At 35.1% G+C, this 18246-nt stretch overlaps 1 protein-coding gene across 3 annotated transcripts in view; it reads right to left on the reverse strand.

Moving 5' to 3' along the window:
- The window catches only part of Eaf6 (chromatin modification-related protein EAF6/MEAF6), a 140607-nt gene that overhangs the window by 95014 nt on the left and 27347 nt on the right, over nt 1–18246 (reverse strand). For all 3 annotated transcript variants that reach the window (XM_090409513.1, XM_090409512.1, XM_090409511.1), the window contains exon 4: nt 9795–9828. In XM_090409513.1, coding sequence (XP_090265639.1) covers nt 9795–9828 — 34 coding nt within the window. The remainder of the gene's footprint in view (nt 1–9794; nt 9829–18246) is intronic.

The raw sequence follows: 18246 nt of genomic DNA on the forward strand, positions 1-18246 counted from the left end.
AGGCATGCAGTCAAGAATATGTATCCATACTTGAAGTAGAAAAAGCCAATCAAAAGTCTGAAATGTGGAAAGGCAGCAGGAGTAGATGATATCTGACCAGAAATGCTCAAGCATGGAGATATAAGTGTTACAGTGGCTGCACTGCATAGTTCAGAAGACCTAGAGAGAGACAAATTCCAGATGATTGGAGTAGAACTCACATAGTACCCTTACATAAAAATGGAAATAAAACTCAATGTGAGAATTACAGAGGTATTTCTCTACTGAGTGCTCCTTGTAAGATATATGCAAGTATACTTGAGAAACGATTGAGAAGGATTGTGATAAAGAAACTTGCTGAAGAACAAGCTAGATTCAGTTCAAATAGAGGCTGTCAGGATCAGATTTTCACTTTACGACAGATAGTTGAGAAATCATGGGAATATAACATGGGAAAAGGTCTGTGTTTAAGTTCTGGAAAAGGCATATGACAAGGTGCCAAGTGAGAAGCCATTCAAAATGCTAGTTATATGGTGTCAATGGGCATTATATCAAGCAATACTTAGTCTTTATTTGAGTTGTAAGTCAGCAGTTAGAATTGAAGTACAGGAAGGTGGTTTAATGTTAAATCTGGTGTCAGACAAGGATCAACTTTATCCCCTCTGTTATTCATTATCTATATGGATCACATTATGAAGGAAAGTGGTATTAAACCTGATATCAAAATTGGAGACTTAGCTCTTTGCTTTATGCGAATGATGTTATACTTCTAAATAAATCTGCTACAAGTCTGCAAGATTCCCTGACTAAAGTGAATAACTGTTGTAATAGATATAATATGATGTAATATAATATGAAGGTCATATCATATCTATTACAACAGCTTAAGAAGCCGAAATATTAAAATATTTCGGCTTCTTAAGCACGATTTTTAGTGAAGGTGGGAAATTAAATATGGAAATAGACAACAGAATCAATAAAGATGGTATGGTAGGAAGTCAAATGAATAAATTTATATGCAATAAGAATGAAATTAGCTGAATATAAGACAGTATTCAAGCCAATTTTAATTTATGGATCTGAGATCTGTGTCAGAAGTAAAACACTTGACCAAAGACTAGAGACCGCAGATATAAGAGTCCTAAGGAAGATTAGGGGCATGAACAGATGACATCAATGCATCATATTAAAAATGAGGATATTAAGAAAGAACTTGACATTGTCAGCATTCAGGAATGCATTAGCAGAGCTAATCTCAGGTGGTATGGTTATTTAAACAGAATGAGAGAGAATAGACTAACAAAACAAGTGTTCTCTGTCAGGTTGGAAGGAAAAGACCTAGAGGAAGATCAAGATATAGGTGGATTGATACAGTAAAAAGTGCCTTAGAAGATAGAAATATAATATCTGATGTTGGAGTCTTGACAGGTAAGACTGATTTGGAGGAAAATTGTAGATAGGAAGTTAGTAATGAGATAAATTTTTCATGTAGTACTATCATATCCTGTACACCCCTTGAGGGTACATGGCAGGAATTTGATGATGATATTTCACCGGCTTTCAAACCAACACCCTCAGACCACAAAAGCATTTATCACGAAGTACTCAACAGTGGTGCACACAGGAATTAATTTTTTTTTTTTTTGGGGGGGGGGGGACGAGTTGAGTAGACGATTTAAGAATAGACACTACACATTGAATACGACCTATGACTAAGCATATGCAGTGATCACCAATACGTGATACCCGTGATCTACTCTGGCCCGGCTCGGGCAAACTAAATAGCACTCGGTCCACCCAAGCACTACCTCGTTCGCCTTGCGTTCACATTGGCTGTGATTCCCGGGAGTCTATAGGATATTCCCAAGTTATGTGACTGCTAATTCATAAGTAGTATAGAAATAGAAGACACGACACAACATTAAATAAAAAAAAAAAAAAATTTTAATTAGTTAAAGGATTTTTGGAAACTCCTAGCATTTCTAGTGTTTTTTCCCTTTTTTCTTTTTTTGGGGGTGCCTGGGCCCCATGCCAGTAAAATCCCAATAAATTCATGGTTCAAGTAACTCAAACTTATCAAATTATAAGTTGAAGTTGAACCACCTACTTTTCCCATCCACTTCTCCATAAAGCTGGAGAAGTAGATAAACACTTTTCCAAACCAAGGTCATGTGACTTGCAATCTTTTGAAATATCTTCTTTGAAAGGGGAAACCTTTAAAATAAAAAAGACCTGCACAACTGATGCTAACTGCACTCTATCTCTGAGTAAAGTCATACATGGTTACCAATACCCTTCGACAGCACCTGGCAACATTGTAGCAGAAAAAAATAAAGTAACCAGTATTCAAGAAGATAGAACAGAAAATGATTGAAAGCACGTCATATTCCAGACAGGAATTTTCCATTTTATATATAACTGAGATTGCTATGTGCACACATGCAGATCATATAGTTTAGTACTTAATATGGTTTAGTACAGCATATCCCACTCAATTCAAATCTTAAAGGAGTAAAAATTATCAGCTTCAAGCTATGTTTGTACCGTTTTGTACTCAATACTTAGTATATAACTGCAAGGAGTTTAAGTTTACCACAGGTTAACCCTAATGTCATTTCCCCTTGGACTTTCAGATACCCCCCCCCCCATACAGTATCAGATCCTTCCCCTATTCACATGTCATAAATATATAGATATTCAAGGCTTTTTCTTTAAAATTTCCAGATAAATTTATTTTTGTAACTACAATAATTATCAAAGCAAATATAAATGGATTCATTTTACATTCAAAATTTAATGTTTCTAAATGATCACTGAATTTTTAAAAGAATTATGTTCAAGTTACCATGCTTCTAACATGAAACATTTAACATAAGAAAATGCTTCAAATTTATGATGAGACATTTCAATAATTAAATCCACATGAGATATTTGAACATCTTCATCTCAAAACTGAGCTAAATTATAACAAGATCAATAATGTTATATATTATGAAAGTGATATTTCTGCAAGTGGCATGTAAGGACTTTGGTTTTATATGCTAGATTCTTAAATATCACTTGCTGGACTAGCTGGCTGAATGATTACCAGTTGTACTCTCCAAATAAGACTCATGGAAGTACACAGTATAGCACAGTGCACTACAAGCACTTCAATAAAGGCACTTTTGAATGTGTTTAGGTGGTGGGTGAATTTCACTACCTGGTACAAGACCATCACCCTAATTATTAGGCATGAAATGACTTGAAAAATAGATATACAGCCTACTATATAGTGAATTCACATAAATAACCCATTTGCATTCTCAGCTGACGAAAGAAGCACACAAATGAATGAGGAACGCCACCCACTATTTGGCCAGACAACAGTGCACCAAAGATTAAGATTCCGACACAGCTTTCTAGCAACTGCTGAATCATCTAAAAACCCCCCAGAGACAAGATTTCAACAATGGCTTGCACTATACCCTGAGAATAATACTGGTATTCCAAAAGCCGAACATCTTCCACGTGGTGCCCATTTGGACTGGAATACTTGGAAAAACCTCAACAGGCACTGCAAACAGAACCTCAAATGGGGCTACCTCAATGGATCAGATAATTGTGAGTGCGGGACAACCCAGTCCATGAAACATCTTCTTGTCCCTTTTTTCAATCACTTTCACAAAAAAGAGGACCTTATATCCTGGATAGAAAGAGCAGTTCATTGCGCAAGATACTGGAGGAACATCTGACCATATTTATTCTTCATATTTTACTTATTATTTCCTGTATAATTCACCTGCCAAATTTAAGTTGTTCTCATTTGTAATGTATCCTATTGTTGTAAATAATGTTGTACCAATCACTTACTACTGTATCACTTGTGCTTGGATACAAAATAAATAAATAATCCATTTTATACATTGGTGATTCCTAACACAAATTGGACACTAAAGTTTTAAATGTTATTTAAATATCTTTTATACAGTCACATAAAGGAATTAAGCGATATCAGGCAAACTGATATCTATCTGGGGAAGGAAAGAAGATGGTCCCTGCAGTAAAAATAATCTGGTGAATTTTTTTTTAGTTAAAAACAAAATCAATCCATATTTTTGGAAGTTTTAATAATATTATTATTATTATCTGAGACCTTCAGCAGAGTCAAGGACTCATCGAGGGAGGATTTATATCCTCCCTCATGTCACCCAAACTAGCTATCACACCTTAAATTCATTCACACTAGATGTCCTCACTGCTCTCTGGGAGAGAAAAACCTAGCTCCAACCCCTTGCTCGACTGTGAACAAACTTAACTTCCATGAATGCTCTCGTGTTTTCTCCCCACCTTCCATATAACGAAAAATTTCATCAGTCGATATCCTATAACACCCATTCGAAAGTTTACAACCTCTATCATATCACCCCTCTTTTTCCTGTTAACCAGAGTCTGCAATCCACATACTTGCAATCTGTCTTCATAATCTAAATCAAAATCTAAATTTTGCAACTCTTCTTTGCACCCTTTCCACAGCTTCTTTATCCCATTGGAACCCAGAAGACCAAATCTGTGCACAATAATTCAGGTGTGGTCTTATCAAAGCCTTATAAAGAGGCAAAATGACTTCCTTTTCCTTACATGTCAAGGTTCGCTTCAACATCGCAATTACCCTCTGAATTATATTTGCAACTTTTGCTACGTGACCTATGAACTTTAAATTCCTAACCACCAATACACCAAGATCCATTGTCTCTTCAGTTTCTTGTAGCATAACCCCGCTAATATAATATGCTGCAGGAACTCTAATAATGCCAAAGTGCATGACTTTACACTTACTAACATTACACTTACTAACATTAAACTGATAGTTTTATTTCTGTATGCGAGTTCTTACCAACTTCTCTAAAATCTTCACTACAACACCAGAGATACTAATAGTATGGTAGTTAGACACATCAGTTTTTGCATCGCCCTTGTATAATTGAACTTTCGTGCATTCCTTCCATTCCTGAGCTGAGACTGATAGAAACATGTGAAAGGCATAGCCAATTTGGCTGAACATCCCTTTAGCAAATGGGCTGATATTCCATCTGTCCCTATAGACAAATTCTTATCCAGGTTATGCAACAGCTCTTCAACCTGATTTTTATGAGCCTTTAACTCTTCATCCAATGTAGCAGTAGCACTGTGCACAATGTTACATACACCTGGTTGATATATCTCAGCAAAGTGAACTCTCATTAACTGAACAATCTCATTAGCTTCTGACACTCGAGTACAATCTGCATTCAATAAAGTTATTCTTCCACATTCATTCTTTCTTCTGCTTGCAGCATAACAATAAAATTCTTTTAGATTGCCTTTAAGCTTGTATGGCCAATTTCTTTTCATACTCCAATTTAGTGTTCCTCATGATACTCATCACTTTTCTGGCCTGAGCTTTATATATTTCAAAACTCCTCTCAATTTTATTCTAATGATATTCTTTCATCATCATCTTCTTGTGGATCTCTTGCTTAATAAGGTTGCACATCCATTTCATTCTCAACCTATTTATTCTTTGAACACTAGGGATACATTCAGATACAGTCTCATTTAAGCACTTTTTCAAGGATTCCCATGCATTGCTGACATTTTTCCTATTCAGTATCTGATACCATGGGACCAAAGATAGTATTCATAAGTTGATCATAATTTCCAGCTTTGTAGTTTAGCATGTAACCTGTTTTAATCAGAGCATCAATACAATTAGATACTTCCCAATAAAGTACAGCATGATCACTGTCACCAATTGATGGTAAAATAACCATATTCTTGACAGAGACCCCTTCTGATGCTATGAGCAAATCCGACACTCTTTGAACCTCGAGTTCTTTCTTTCACATGCTGCTTGAGAAAGTTGTCTTGCAACAATTCAATAAATTCCTCTTCTTTCTTATGAGATTTCTCTTCTGCCTAATCAATGTTTGGAAAATTGAAGTCACCCATATTGATCATTCGTTTGGTACCCATAAGGCTAAATTGGCGATGTATTTCTTCATCCCCCTGCAACTGAGCCACCAGGTCTGTAGCAACACCCACCATATATTTCACACCGACAGACTCAATCATTACTGCACTCCTCCTCCTCTCCTCTCTCTTCTGTCATTCTTAAAAATAGTATACTCATTACACTGTCTCACTTACCATATCTGATTCTGATAGCCAGGTTTCATTAATGCCAACAACCTTAGGCCACATTGTATTCAATAAAGCAATGAACTCAACCCCTTTTTTTTTTCTATTCTTATAATTAGATATGCAATCGATTTGGTCTTGTTCTAGAATTTCTCTTTTACCTCCCCAGACATAATTAAAAGGTCTAAACCCAAAGCATATTTTCCCACCCTTTCACCACATACATAACCATCTTCAAAGACATATATCTTTATCACGTTTGCATACCATATATTCACACATTTTTCCCATTCCTCTCTTGATGATCTTGCTTCTCTGACTCTCTGCATTAGGTTTCATACCAAGAATTAATTTCTCCAGGCTTCTAATGCCAAATGAATTCAAGTGCAGGCCATCCCTCTTATACAAGTCTTTTCTGCCATTAAACACACCCAACATATCTAAAAACTCTCATCCATATCTTCTACACAGCCTGCGTGTGAAATAATTTGCTATCATCGCCCTCCTTAACTCAATACTGTCATATCTGGGTAGTAATTCTACTCTCTCATATTTCTTTCTCGCTTCTTCTAACAGAGCTTTCATATCTTCTCTCATACTATATTTGTCACTACTTAAATTATTAGAACCTACCAGAACTACCATCTCTTTTACTTCTCTTTTTTGGTTTTTAATTACATTTGTCATATTTTTAATTTTTGCTCCCGGAAAACTAGAAGTGATGACTCCCTTGGAAAGTGCAAATTTTAAAATTGAGTCACCATACCATATCACCTCTTTCTTCTTAGATTTTAACTGACTTACCTTGTTGTTATTAATATTTTGATTACCAAGTTCAGTACTTTCCTGCCTGTTCTTATTCTGATCTTTTTTCTTATCCTGTCTAAGTTTAGTCAAACATTTTTGCACCTTTTCCAATTCCCTGATTGATTTTCTAATAATTTCTTTTAATCGAGATATTTCTAACATCAACTTATCCTAAGATAAATTATCATGATCACTGCAGTGGTACTTTTGTTCATCAGGACAAAACCTCTGTAGCAACTTGAGCTTTAGGCAATGCCTTGTTTAAGAATAATAAAAACTAATAAATTTCTGCAATCATGTTATAAAATGCTGTTTGTTCATATGTTATAAAATGCTGTTACTAAATCAATAAAAATCACAAATCTTTCAGGAGCTCTCTAACAGCATCTAGATGTCCCTCGTAATTTATGAGGGACACCCAGAAAGTAAGTTCCGATGGGCTGTCAGAGAAACAAAAATATACTTACAAAAAAATTTTATTGGGAATTAAAGTAGACATCTTTCACTACTTTTCTACATAATTTCTGCCATCGTTCAGGCACTTATCATAACGGGGCACCAAGAGTCGAATACCTTCGTAGTAAAAGGTTGCTGCCTGTGACACAAACCATGTATTGACTGCGTCTTTGACCTCACCTTTGTCTTGAAACCACTGGCCACCAAGGAAAGATTTCAGATGTTTGAACAGGTGAAAGTCGCTTGGCACGAGGTCAGGACTATATGGGGGATAATGGAATAGTTCCCAGCCAAAGGTGGCGAGAAGTTGTGTTACACCGGCCGTGCGTAGGTGGCGTTATCATGAATCTAAACAGCGTCCCTGGTAAGCATGCCACATTGTTTATTCTGGATTGCACGACGCAGTTTTTTAAGAGTTTGGCAGTACATGCATTGATTGTGGGGCCTTGACCCAAGAAGCCTACCAGCAAAATTCCTTGTCTGTCCCAAAACACAGTACACATGATTTTCCATGTGGAAACCAGTGTCTTCAATTTCGTCTTAACTGGAGATGAGGTGTGCCTCCAATCCATGGACTGTTGTTTGGATTCAGGGGTTGCATGCGACACCCAAGTCTCCTTCCCAGTGACAAGTCTGCTCAGGAAAGCATTGCCATCCTCATGGTAGCATGTCAAGAATTCCAACGTACTGCCCAGCCAATTCACTTTGCATTGTTCTGTAAGCAACTTCGGTACCCAGCATGCGCCCAATTTCCAATAATTCAGTTTCTCAGACACAATTTGATGAAGACATGAATGCGAAACTTCTGGAAATTGCATCAAGAGTGATGTCATAGCGAATCCCCTATTCTGTCCAATCTTCTCTTCAACTGAGCACACCAAATCGTCATTAATTAAAGATGGTCGCCTGCTCCATTCATCATCGTGCACACCTGTCATTCCTTCATTAAAAAGTTTTACCCATCTTCGTACCATTGAGTCACTCATTGCATGTTCTCCATAAACCTCAATAATTTGCTGATGAATTTCAGCTGCTTTAACGTTCCTTACATTCAAGAAAAGGATAACTGACCTGATTTCACGTGGTGGGTAATTCGATTTTCTTAGACATTATAAACACACACACACACACACACCAAGAAGAGTATGCACTGTAAGAATGTCTGAAAATGGCACCAACGCCTTGCTAAGGAATCAACAAACTCAGCACGCATGCACACCATTGCAATTGCAGCACTGCAGTGAAAATATTAAAAAATGGAACTTACTTTCTGGACGTCCCTCGTATATCCAATAAAACAAGAAATTATTAGAATTTCTAACATTTGTAATTCTTCCCCTCTACAAAAAAACTGCATTTGCAGCATACTACCGTGTTATAGTTTCTCTCTACTTGCCCCCAGAAACCGACTATCAAATATTATCTTCCTTTTATCGTCAACCTAACTCCTAAACATAAAAGACAAGTTATTATTTGGCATCTAAATGGAATGGATGCATGCTAAGCTCATCTTTCTATAATCTGTGTCATGTTATCTTGGATTCAATATCAGCAAAACAAAAACAATATAGGCATACCCTGGTCATACGTTATGTTAGGTTATAGACCACCATCATATGGCAAATCACTCCCCCCCCACACACACACATAACAGTTTAATAATATTTTTGAGCATCCTATGTGTGTAACTGATGTAAATAAAGCATTAATTTATATCAGTTCTAAAAATTCAGAATAATTTTTACAAACAAAAAAGTTTGCCTGAATAGCTTGGATTAAGGGAACATGGTGACTAGTTTGGGCATCAAACTAGTCACCATGTGTTTGTCAAGATTGTCAAGTTTACGGATAACCGTAACATCAACTAGTATAGCACTTTTCACTTTATCTGTTTTTAACAACTGCAACGCATAAGATAAGTTTAGCCAATCAGCATTTGATACACCATCATCATCACTAAATTTAATAATTTTAAAATTAGTATCTAATGTAATAGATTTACGAGTATTCTTTTCAATGGAATCAATAGCATCCTTACTTTGATGATTATCTGTCATTATTAACAACAATCAAATAAAATAAGCCAAACAGTTCGCAATTCACAGCAAACTATCAAATCACAGATGCAGTGAGCAATGACATAAACAGTTCACAAAAACTGAACTACGACTCATTCGTGGGAGCATGTCACTAAAACCGGTCGTATGAACAAATGCAGTGACTGAGCAGATCATTGTAAAGATATTACTGTATATAACAGTTGATCCAGAGTGTGTTTAAGAACAGAACCCAAAATGCAACATTTTGAATGAGTAAAATATTATTAAAATAAATAATTCTGTGAAAAACATTTTCAAAAATTCTAGATGTATACAACTAGCAATGATAATTACCTTTGTCATCTTTCTCAATAATTCCACTGACTGCCTGAAATTAAAACCATATTAATGTATTAATATACTGCCTTTCACAGAAAGAGGTGCAATGTCATAAAGTGAATTATATCAGGTGTATGATATGATGTTATATAAGTGAACTTTTTATTTTTTAAATTGAATCCCACTCACAAAAGGTTGCAAACACATCATACACTGTTAGTACTGTGAGTGGGTTATTTAAAGCAGTTAGATAATCCAGGATCCCCACTTTAATCTCGGAACCCATAGTACCTTTTGGAGTCATTCCAGATCTCCATGGGCAATGTGGTGGCCTCATACTGGGTGAACAAGATACTTTCACAAACATCAATGCCCATAGTGGGATTCAAACCCACAGCTTGTTGGTTGGAAAGTAGGTGTATTATCCACTAAATAATTAAGTGTTGTATATGTTTAACTAGGATTTTGTGCATTTTCTAACCTTCTCTATGTTTCAGGTATGAAAAGTAAAAAAAGTATTACTATATAGCAATACTGATATACAAAAGAAGCAAAAACAAAGAAATATATGAAATAAGTGAAGTAATCTTAACATTAGATAAAAAAGCAATAAGTCAATCATCCTGAAAGGATAGTTGGTTCTATAAGTGATTACCATGTTACAGAAAGAAAAATGAATGCTGCACAGAATGAAAATGATTGGTTTCTAGAATGCATAAACCTTGCTAAGTTAATGAGAGATCTTAAAATTTTGCTTTTTTTTAAAAGTGATTTCTATAGAATTGAGGAGAAAGTTGGTAGGGGAATATTGTGAGAGAAAATGCCATTTTGTTGTTTATACTCTTGGAAAGCATAACTTAAATATTTAGTTAACAATGAACACAAATAATAAGAGAATAGTCAATTTTTACATGTTACTAATTCATTAATTATTTTTTAATTTTTGGAAATAAATCAAATTTTCTATATTTGAAATAAAAAAAAAGCCATCACTATTTATAGTTCTTTGATAATTTTCCATAGAAAATTATCAGAAACTATATAGTCATAGTAAATGAAAGAACAAAACAAGCATGAACAATGCATTTTAATTTTTCGTTCAGCAAATATAATTTGTAAGGAACTAAATCTGATTTTTAGACATCTTTGTATACAGAAAACTATGTCTAGTCAGCAAGACCAATAAATCAATTGCTAGATAAGTCATTAAACATCCAAATATTATTAAATTTAGATTAAATATTTAAGCAAATGTAACACAACAATGGTTGTGGAAACTTGCATTTATGATTAAATTCAAAAATTTCTATTTTTTTTTTTTTTTGGTTTACTCCTCTCTCCAATTCTCTTTGTACATACTCATAGGTTGTCATTAACTTTTTGTTTATACAGTTGACCCCTGAACAATGCAGGAGTTAGGGACACCCTGCGTTTATTTCAGTCAAATGAAATTCAGAATGTTAGCAAAACAAGGCAAAAAAACAGGCGAGATCTTTCTAAGCAACAAATACAAGATGTTATATTCAAGCAATAACAATCAAGAAAAAGAAAGGTAGTTATAGTATTCAACAATAAATATGAGGATAATCTTGAATGATAGGCAATATCAAACAGAGTGATGTGGGCAAATATCAGAATGGGAAACTGGACAATGAGACATCTATGCTTATGGCCACAGAGAAGGTTCTACTAAAGAAGAATTGGAGGAATCTTTGAGATATTAGAGAAGGCAGCTGACACAACAAAAAAAGGAAAAGTTGGTCCTTGTTGGAGATCTAAACAGCAGAGTCGGAAATGATTACCAAACATATAGAAAGTTTTTGCAAAATTTGGAGAAAAGCACAAAGCTAATAATAATGGCAGGTACCTGCCAGATTTCTGTTCACGACACAGTCTAGTTATTACTAACAGCACGTTCCAACATAAAAATGTACATAAATTCACATGAAAAGAAGATGCAAGAAATAAAGTCTCAGTGAGTATGTTATAGTTGATAACGATGTTTTCCCACTAGTTCAGGACACAAGAGTATATACAGAGGATTTGAAATAGGAAGTGATCACTATTTAGTTTTGAGCAGGATAAAATTGAATTTCATATTGAAAAGAGTGTGAGAAAGTTTTAAAATGAATCAAAGTTGAGCGGCTTTTAGAGGTGAACTGTAGACTCAAATACACAAACATTATGAAAAAATGAAAGATCAAAAACAAGAATCAATTCTTAGAGATTCATTGCAAACCCAGAAATAAACATTAAATGATTCAGCCAGAGAGGCATGTGATGAGGCTGTCTGCAAGGACAGAAAAATCAGAACTTCATGGTGGACTCAGGAAGTTAAAGAAGCAGTCAAGGAAAATAAGAAAGTGTATCAAAAAGTTGCTGACAAGTAAGTCAGCAAGCATGTGATCTTAGAGAATACAGAGAAAAATGTAAGAAAGAAGAGGAATGTGTAAAACTTGCTAAACAAAAGTCATGGGAAAAATTGAGGAAAACATACTGTGAAAGAAATCAGAGATGATAATAGTGACATGAAAACTGAAGATGAAGATATGCTAGATGCCTGGGGTAATTACTTTGAAAGATTATTAAATAAAACAAGCAGTTCAGTATGGTTGTAGCAAACACTCATCAGCATTGCAATGAGAAATACATATCCATTCTTGAAGTAGAAAAGAGCTCAAAAACCTGAATGGAAAGGTAGCTACAGGACAATATTAACCAGAAATGTCAAATATAGAGGTATAAAAGTCTTAAAGTGGCAACACTGCATAATTCAGAAGGTCTGGTCAGATGGTTGAATTCCAGATGTTACGAGTAGACCTCTCTTGGTATCACCTCTGTGTCTGGCTTCCACTGAAGAGACCTCAATTAAGGTCGAAACTGGTCTGGGTAGTGACCCTTCCCATAATGCATAGCGTTATACATGTCTGCAGACAGATGCTTTGCATTATGGGATACTAGGGAAAGTGATGAAAACCCAGTCCACCTTTGCCACAAGTCACCCCAGTCCTGAAGATACTTCAGGTGCAAACTTTGTTTGCTTACACTTGGATAAAGGATTAAACTAAATATATAATTTAAAGTAGACCTCTCATAATATCCATCTATTAAAAGAGAAATAAAACAATGTGGGAATTACAGAGGGGCGTCTCTTACTGAGCGTTTCTGGTAAAATATATGCAAATATATTTGAGAAATGGCTAAGAAAAATAGTGGAAGGGAAACTTGGAGAAGAACAAGCTGGATTCAGGCCAAATAGAGGAGATCAGATTTTCACTTTAAGACAAATAGTCAAGGAATCATGGGAATATACCAAGTTTTATAGATCTGAAAAATGAATACGACAAGGTGCCAAGAGAAAAGCAGTTCAAAATACTAGTTATATGGGGAAAATGGGACATTATATCAAGCAATACTTAATCTATATCTCAGCTGTAAGTCACAGTTAGAATTGAATGAGGTACAGGAAGATGATTTGCTGTTAAATCAGGTATGCAATTGGGGTGTGCATTATCTCCACTGTTATTCATCATCATCATCTAGTGGAAAGTTGTACTAAACCTGACATCAAAATTCAAGACATTAATCTCAGCTCTTTATGCACATGATGTTATACTTCTAAATAAATCCACTAGTAGTCTGCAGGATTCCTTGACCAAACTGAATAACTGCTATGATGAATTTGGTATGAAAATCAGCAATAAAAAGACAAAGACAATGAAAAAAGACAGAAACACTGAAAACAACTGTATCCTGAATGGTGAATCTATGTAAAACATAGATTCACTATTTAGGCACGATTTTTAGTGAAGATGGCACATTAAATATTGAAATAGACAATTGAATTAGCAAACCTCTTATGGTAGGAAGTCAGCTGAATAAATTTATATAGATTAAGAGAGAAATTAGACGAACACTAAACTAGCTGTATACAAGACAGCATTCAAACCAAGGAGGGGCGACAGATATGACAGTTCTGAGAAAGATTAGGGGAGTGAACAGATGCATCAATGGCAGTATCACATTAAAAATGAGAATATTAAGAAAGAACTTGACATTGTTAGCATTAAGGAACAATATCATCTCAGAGGGTATGGTCATTTGAACAGAATGGGAGAGAAGAGGTCAGCAAAACAACTGTTTTTCAGTAGGAAAAAGACCCAGAGGAAGACCAAGATATAGGGGACTGATACAGTAAAAAGTGCCTTAGAAGAGAGAAATATAAGATCTGATAATGTTGGAGCCTTGGCAGATAACAGATTGATTTGGAGGAAAATTGTTGATAGGAAGTTAGTAATGATGTAAGTTTTTCATGTAGTACTATCATAATATCCTAGATCCCATTCCTCTCCTTGAGGATACATGTCAGGAATTTGATGATAATGAAATTCAGAATCATTTGATCTCTCTTCCAACACTTGACAGACATGCCTTTGTTGTGAAGAAAGTTAAGTAAGCAAGGAACAAAATCAGACAATTATAGGAAAGGTGCATTTCCTAGAGCAGTGCTTCCCAAACTTCTGGATGTCAGGGCCCCCTTTGCAAAAATTAAAATATTTCACGGCCCCCCTCGAAAAAAAAATCATAATAGAGAGATATATTATTATAATATTTATTGTATTTATATTCAATACAAAACATACACAGCGAATATTGTAAAAATCAAATGCATGTATTACATTTTTGCCTCTTACCGTTTGGTTCTGAAGATGATGCGGGATGTTCTGGTAAAATATGAAATACTGTCCTTTTTTTTTTTTTTTTTTTTTTTTTTTTAAGTCTGTTTCTGCTTCTGATTGTTCGCAGGAATTTTTTTTTTATTTTTTATCAGCCACTTCTCCATCTCAGGGTTAAATTTTTTTAACGTAGAATAGATCAAATAATATCACCACTTACCGATACTGGTACGCCACGGACTGATAACAGGAAATTAGTGAATATTACCTGAATAAGGGAATCCCTGGACCAGGAACATTTTTCTCTTTTGGGACTTTTCTCCCTTTAAGGTAATTAAGCCTAATGCGAAACAGACAGAAAAGGCAGGTTATTGAAAAGTGCATATGATTGGTGCGGTATTAACAAAAGATCGCGCAACCAAAAGATAAAAGCATAGCTGACAATTGAGTTGAAATGCTAACTCTCTTCAACCGAATTCCATATGTGAAACTGCCATAACATTCATTATATATATATATATATATTACTTAGTTTTAACACTTTTACGAATTTTAACACGTTCAGTTGAATTTTATTGCTGCCTTGGGAAATCGAACTCGCACACATCTAATTAATAACAATAGTTTTTAGTTAGATACTGTGTTTGCCCATGCAACATATGGTTTTGTTTCAGTCTATATTTTGTTTCAGTGATGTGCATTTCAAGCACACAAGTTTCAGTAAGAGCTTGGAAAAATTGATCACTATACAGAATCTTCAGTTATAACTTGCTAGCAAGAATTTTGGAAAAAAAATATTGCTGATATTAATACAATCTAATAATGAATGGCAGAACATGAAAATTGCTTGAAAGTTTACTCCTGGGTTCATGGTGAATGATATTAAATTATCATCATCAGTAATATGTATTGAATAATACTGACTGCTGCATATTCTTGAAACTACTTTATGTAAACAATTTCAAGTTACGTGAAATCAATAACTAACTGATTCTGGCTTCATTTCCCTAACACAACACTTACCATTTTTGCAGTAGTAATATGCAGAATTAATTCTTCTACAAGAGTGTGAGGTGGTCCACATTTTTCAAATGTCATCATCATCATCAAATTCCTGCCATGTACCCTCAAGGGGTGTACAGGATATGACAGTACTACATGAAAAATATACATCATTACCAACATCCTATCTACAAAACTTTCCTCCAAATCAGTCTGTTACTTGTCAAGACTCCAACATTATCAGATCTCATATTTCTATCGTCTAAGGCACTTTGTACCGTATCAATCCATCTATATCTTGGTCTTCCTCCAGGTCGTTTTCCTGCCAACCTGGCTGAGAACACTTGTTTTGCTAATCTTTCTTCACCCAATCTGTTTAAGTGACCATACCACCTGAGATTAGCTCTACTAACACATTCCTGGATGCTGACAATGTCAAGTTCTTTACTAATATACTCGTTTTTAATATGATACTGCCACTGATGCCATCTGTTCACGCCTCTAATCTTTCTCAGGACTCTCATATCTGAGTCTCTAGTCTTTTGGTTAAGTGCTTTACTTCTCACCCAGCTCTCAGATCCATAAGTTAAAACTGGTTTGAACACTGTCTTGTATACAGCTAATTTAGTGTTCTGACTAATTGTTCTCTTATTCCACATGAATTTATTCAACTGACTTCCTGCCATACCAGCTTTGTTGATTCTGTTGTCTATTTCAATATTTAATTTACCATCTTCAGTAAAAATCGTGCCTAAGTAGCTGAAATGTTCTACTCGTTCCACAGGTTCTCCATTCACAACACAGTTAACATTTTCAATGATTCCGCCTATTTTCATTGTCTTTGTCTTTTTATTGCTTACCTTCATACCATATTTATTACAACAGTTATGCAATTTAGTCAGGGAATCTTGCAGACTTGTAGCAGATTTATTTGGATGTATAACGTTGTCTGCATAAAGCAAAGAGCTGATATTAACATCTCCAATATTGATATCAGGTTTAATACAACTTTCCTTCATAACATGATCCATATAGATAATGAATAACAGAGGGGATAATGTAAATCCTTGTCTCACACCAGATTTAACATTAAACCACCTTCCTTTACTTCCTTCAATCCTAACTTGCAACTCAAATAAAGAATAAGTATTGCTTGATATAATGCCCCATTGACACCATATAACTATAGCATATTGAGTAGCTTCTCTCTTGGCACCTTGTCATATGCTTTTTCCAAATAGACAAAACTTAAACACAGATCTTTGTTATATTCCCATGATTTCTCAACTATTTGTTGTAAAGTGAAGATCCGATCCTGACAGCCTCTATTTGGCCTGAATCCAGCTTGTTCTTCCACAATTCTTCTCAACCGTTTCTTAAGTATACTAGCACAAATCTTACCAGGAACACTCAGTAGGTAAATACCTCTGTAATTCTCACATTGTTTTATTTCCCTTTTTATATATGGGTACTATGAGAGCTCTACTCCAATCATCGGGAATTCGTCCCAATGTCCACACCTTCTGAACTATGCAATGCAGCCACTGTAAGACTTTTATACCACCATACGTAAGAATTTCTGATCGACTATCATCTACTCCTGCTGCCCTTCCACATTTCATGCCTTTGATGGCTTTTTCTACTTCAAGTATGGATATATATTCCTGACTGTATGCCTGTTGAGTATTTTTTACCACCGTGCTTTCACTGCTTATTTCGTTCAGCAATTTTCCAAAGTAATTACTCCATACTTCAAGGATATCTTTTTTTCTCCTGTTTCCATGTCACCTTTATCATCTCTAATTCCTTTTACAGCACTCTTTCCTTCATTTCTGAGATTCTTAAACAACTTCAAGAATATTTTGCCACCTTCTTGATATTTATTTTCTATGTTCTTGCCAAACTCCTCCCATGACTTTTGTTTAGCTAGTTTTACACAATTTTTAGCTTTCTTACATTTGCCTCTGTATTTTCTAAGAGCACAAGCTGACTTATTTGCCAAGAACTTTTGATATGCTTTCTTCTTTTCCTTCACTGCCTCTTTAACTTCCTGTTTCCACCATGGAATTCTGATTTTTTTTTTATCCTTGCAGGTAACCTCACCACATGCCTCTGGCTGAATCAATCAATCAATCAATGTTTTCTTCAAGGTTTGTCACTGAATCTCCAAGGTTTGGTTCCTGTTCTCAAACTCTTTTATTTTTACTTGAATAATGTTTGTGTATTTTAGTCTACAGTTCACATCTGAAAGCTGCTCAACTTATATTCTGTTTAAAACTTTCGTACATGTTCTTCTTTTTAATATGAAATTCAATTTTATCCTGCTCAAGACTAAATGGTGATCACGTCCAATTTCAAATCCTCTATACTCTGGTGTGCTGCACCAGAGAGAAAACATCACTATCAACAATAACATAGTCAATGAGACTTTTCTTATTCCTTGCCTCTTCTCTCCATATGAATTTGTGCACATTTTTATGTTGGAACATGGTGTTAGTAATAACCAGTACATGTCCTGAGCAGAAATCCAACAGGTATTTGCCATTATTATTAGCTTTGCTCTTTTCTCCAAATTTTCACAAAATATTTTTGTATGTCTCACAATCACTTCCTACTCTGCTATTTAGATCCCCAACAAGGACCAACTTTATCTTTTTCATTGTGTCAGTAGCTTTCTCTAGAGCCTCATAAAATTTTTCCACTTCTACCTTAGTAGAGCCTTTTGTAGGACCATAGGCACAAATAAGTCTCATTGTCCAGTTCCCCATTCTGATATTTGCCCATATCAC

The sequence above is a fragment of the Typopeltis vanoorti genome, chromosome 19, assembly GCF_054136105.1.
Source record: "Typopeltis vanoorti isolate ZY-2024b chromosome 19, IOZ_Tvanoo_1.0, whole genome shotgun sequence".
In the NCBI taxonomy this organism is placed as follows: Eukaryota; Metazoa; Arthropoda; class Arachnida; order Uropygi; family Thelyphonidae; genus Typopeltis; species Typopeltis vanoorti.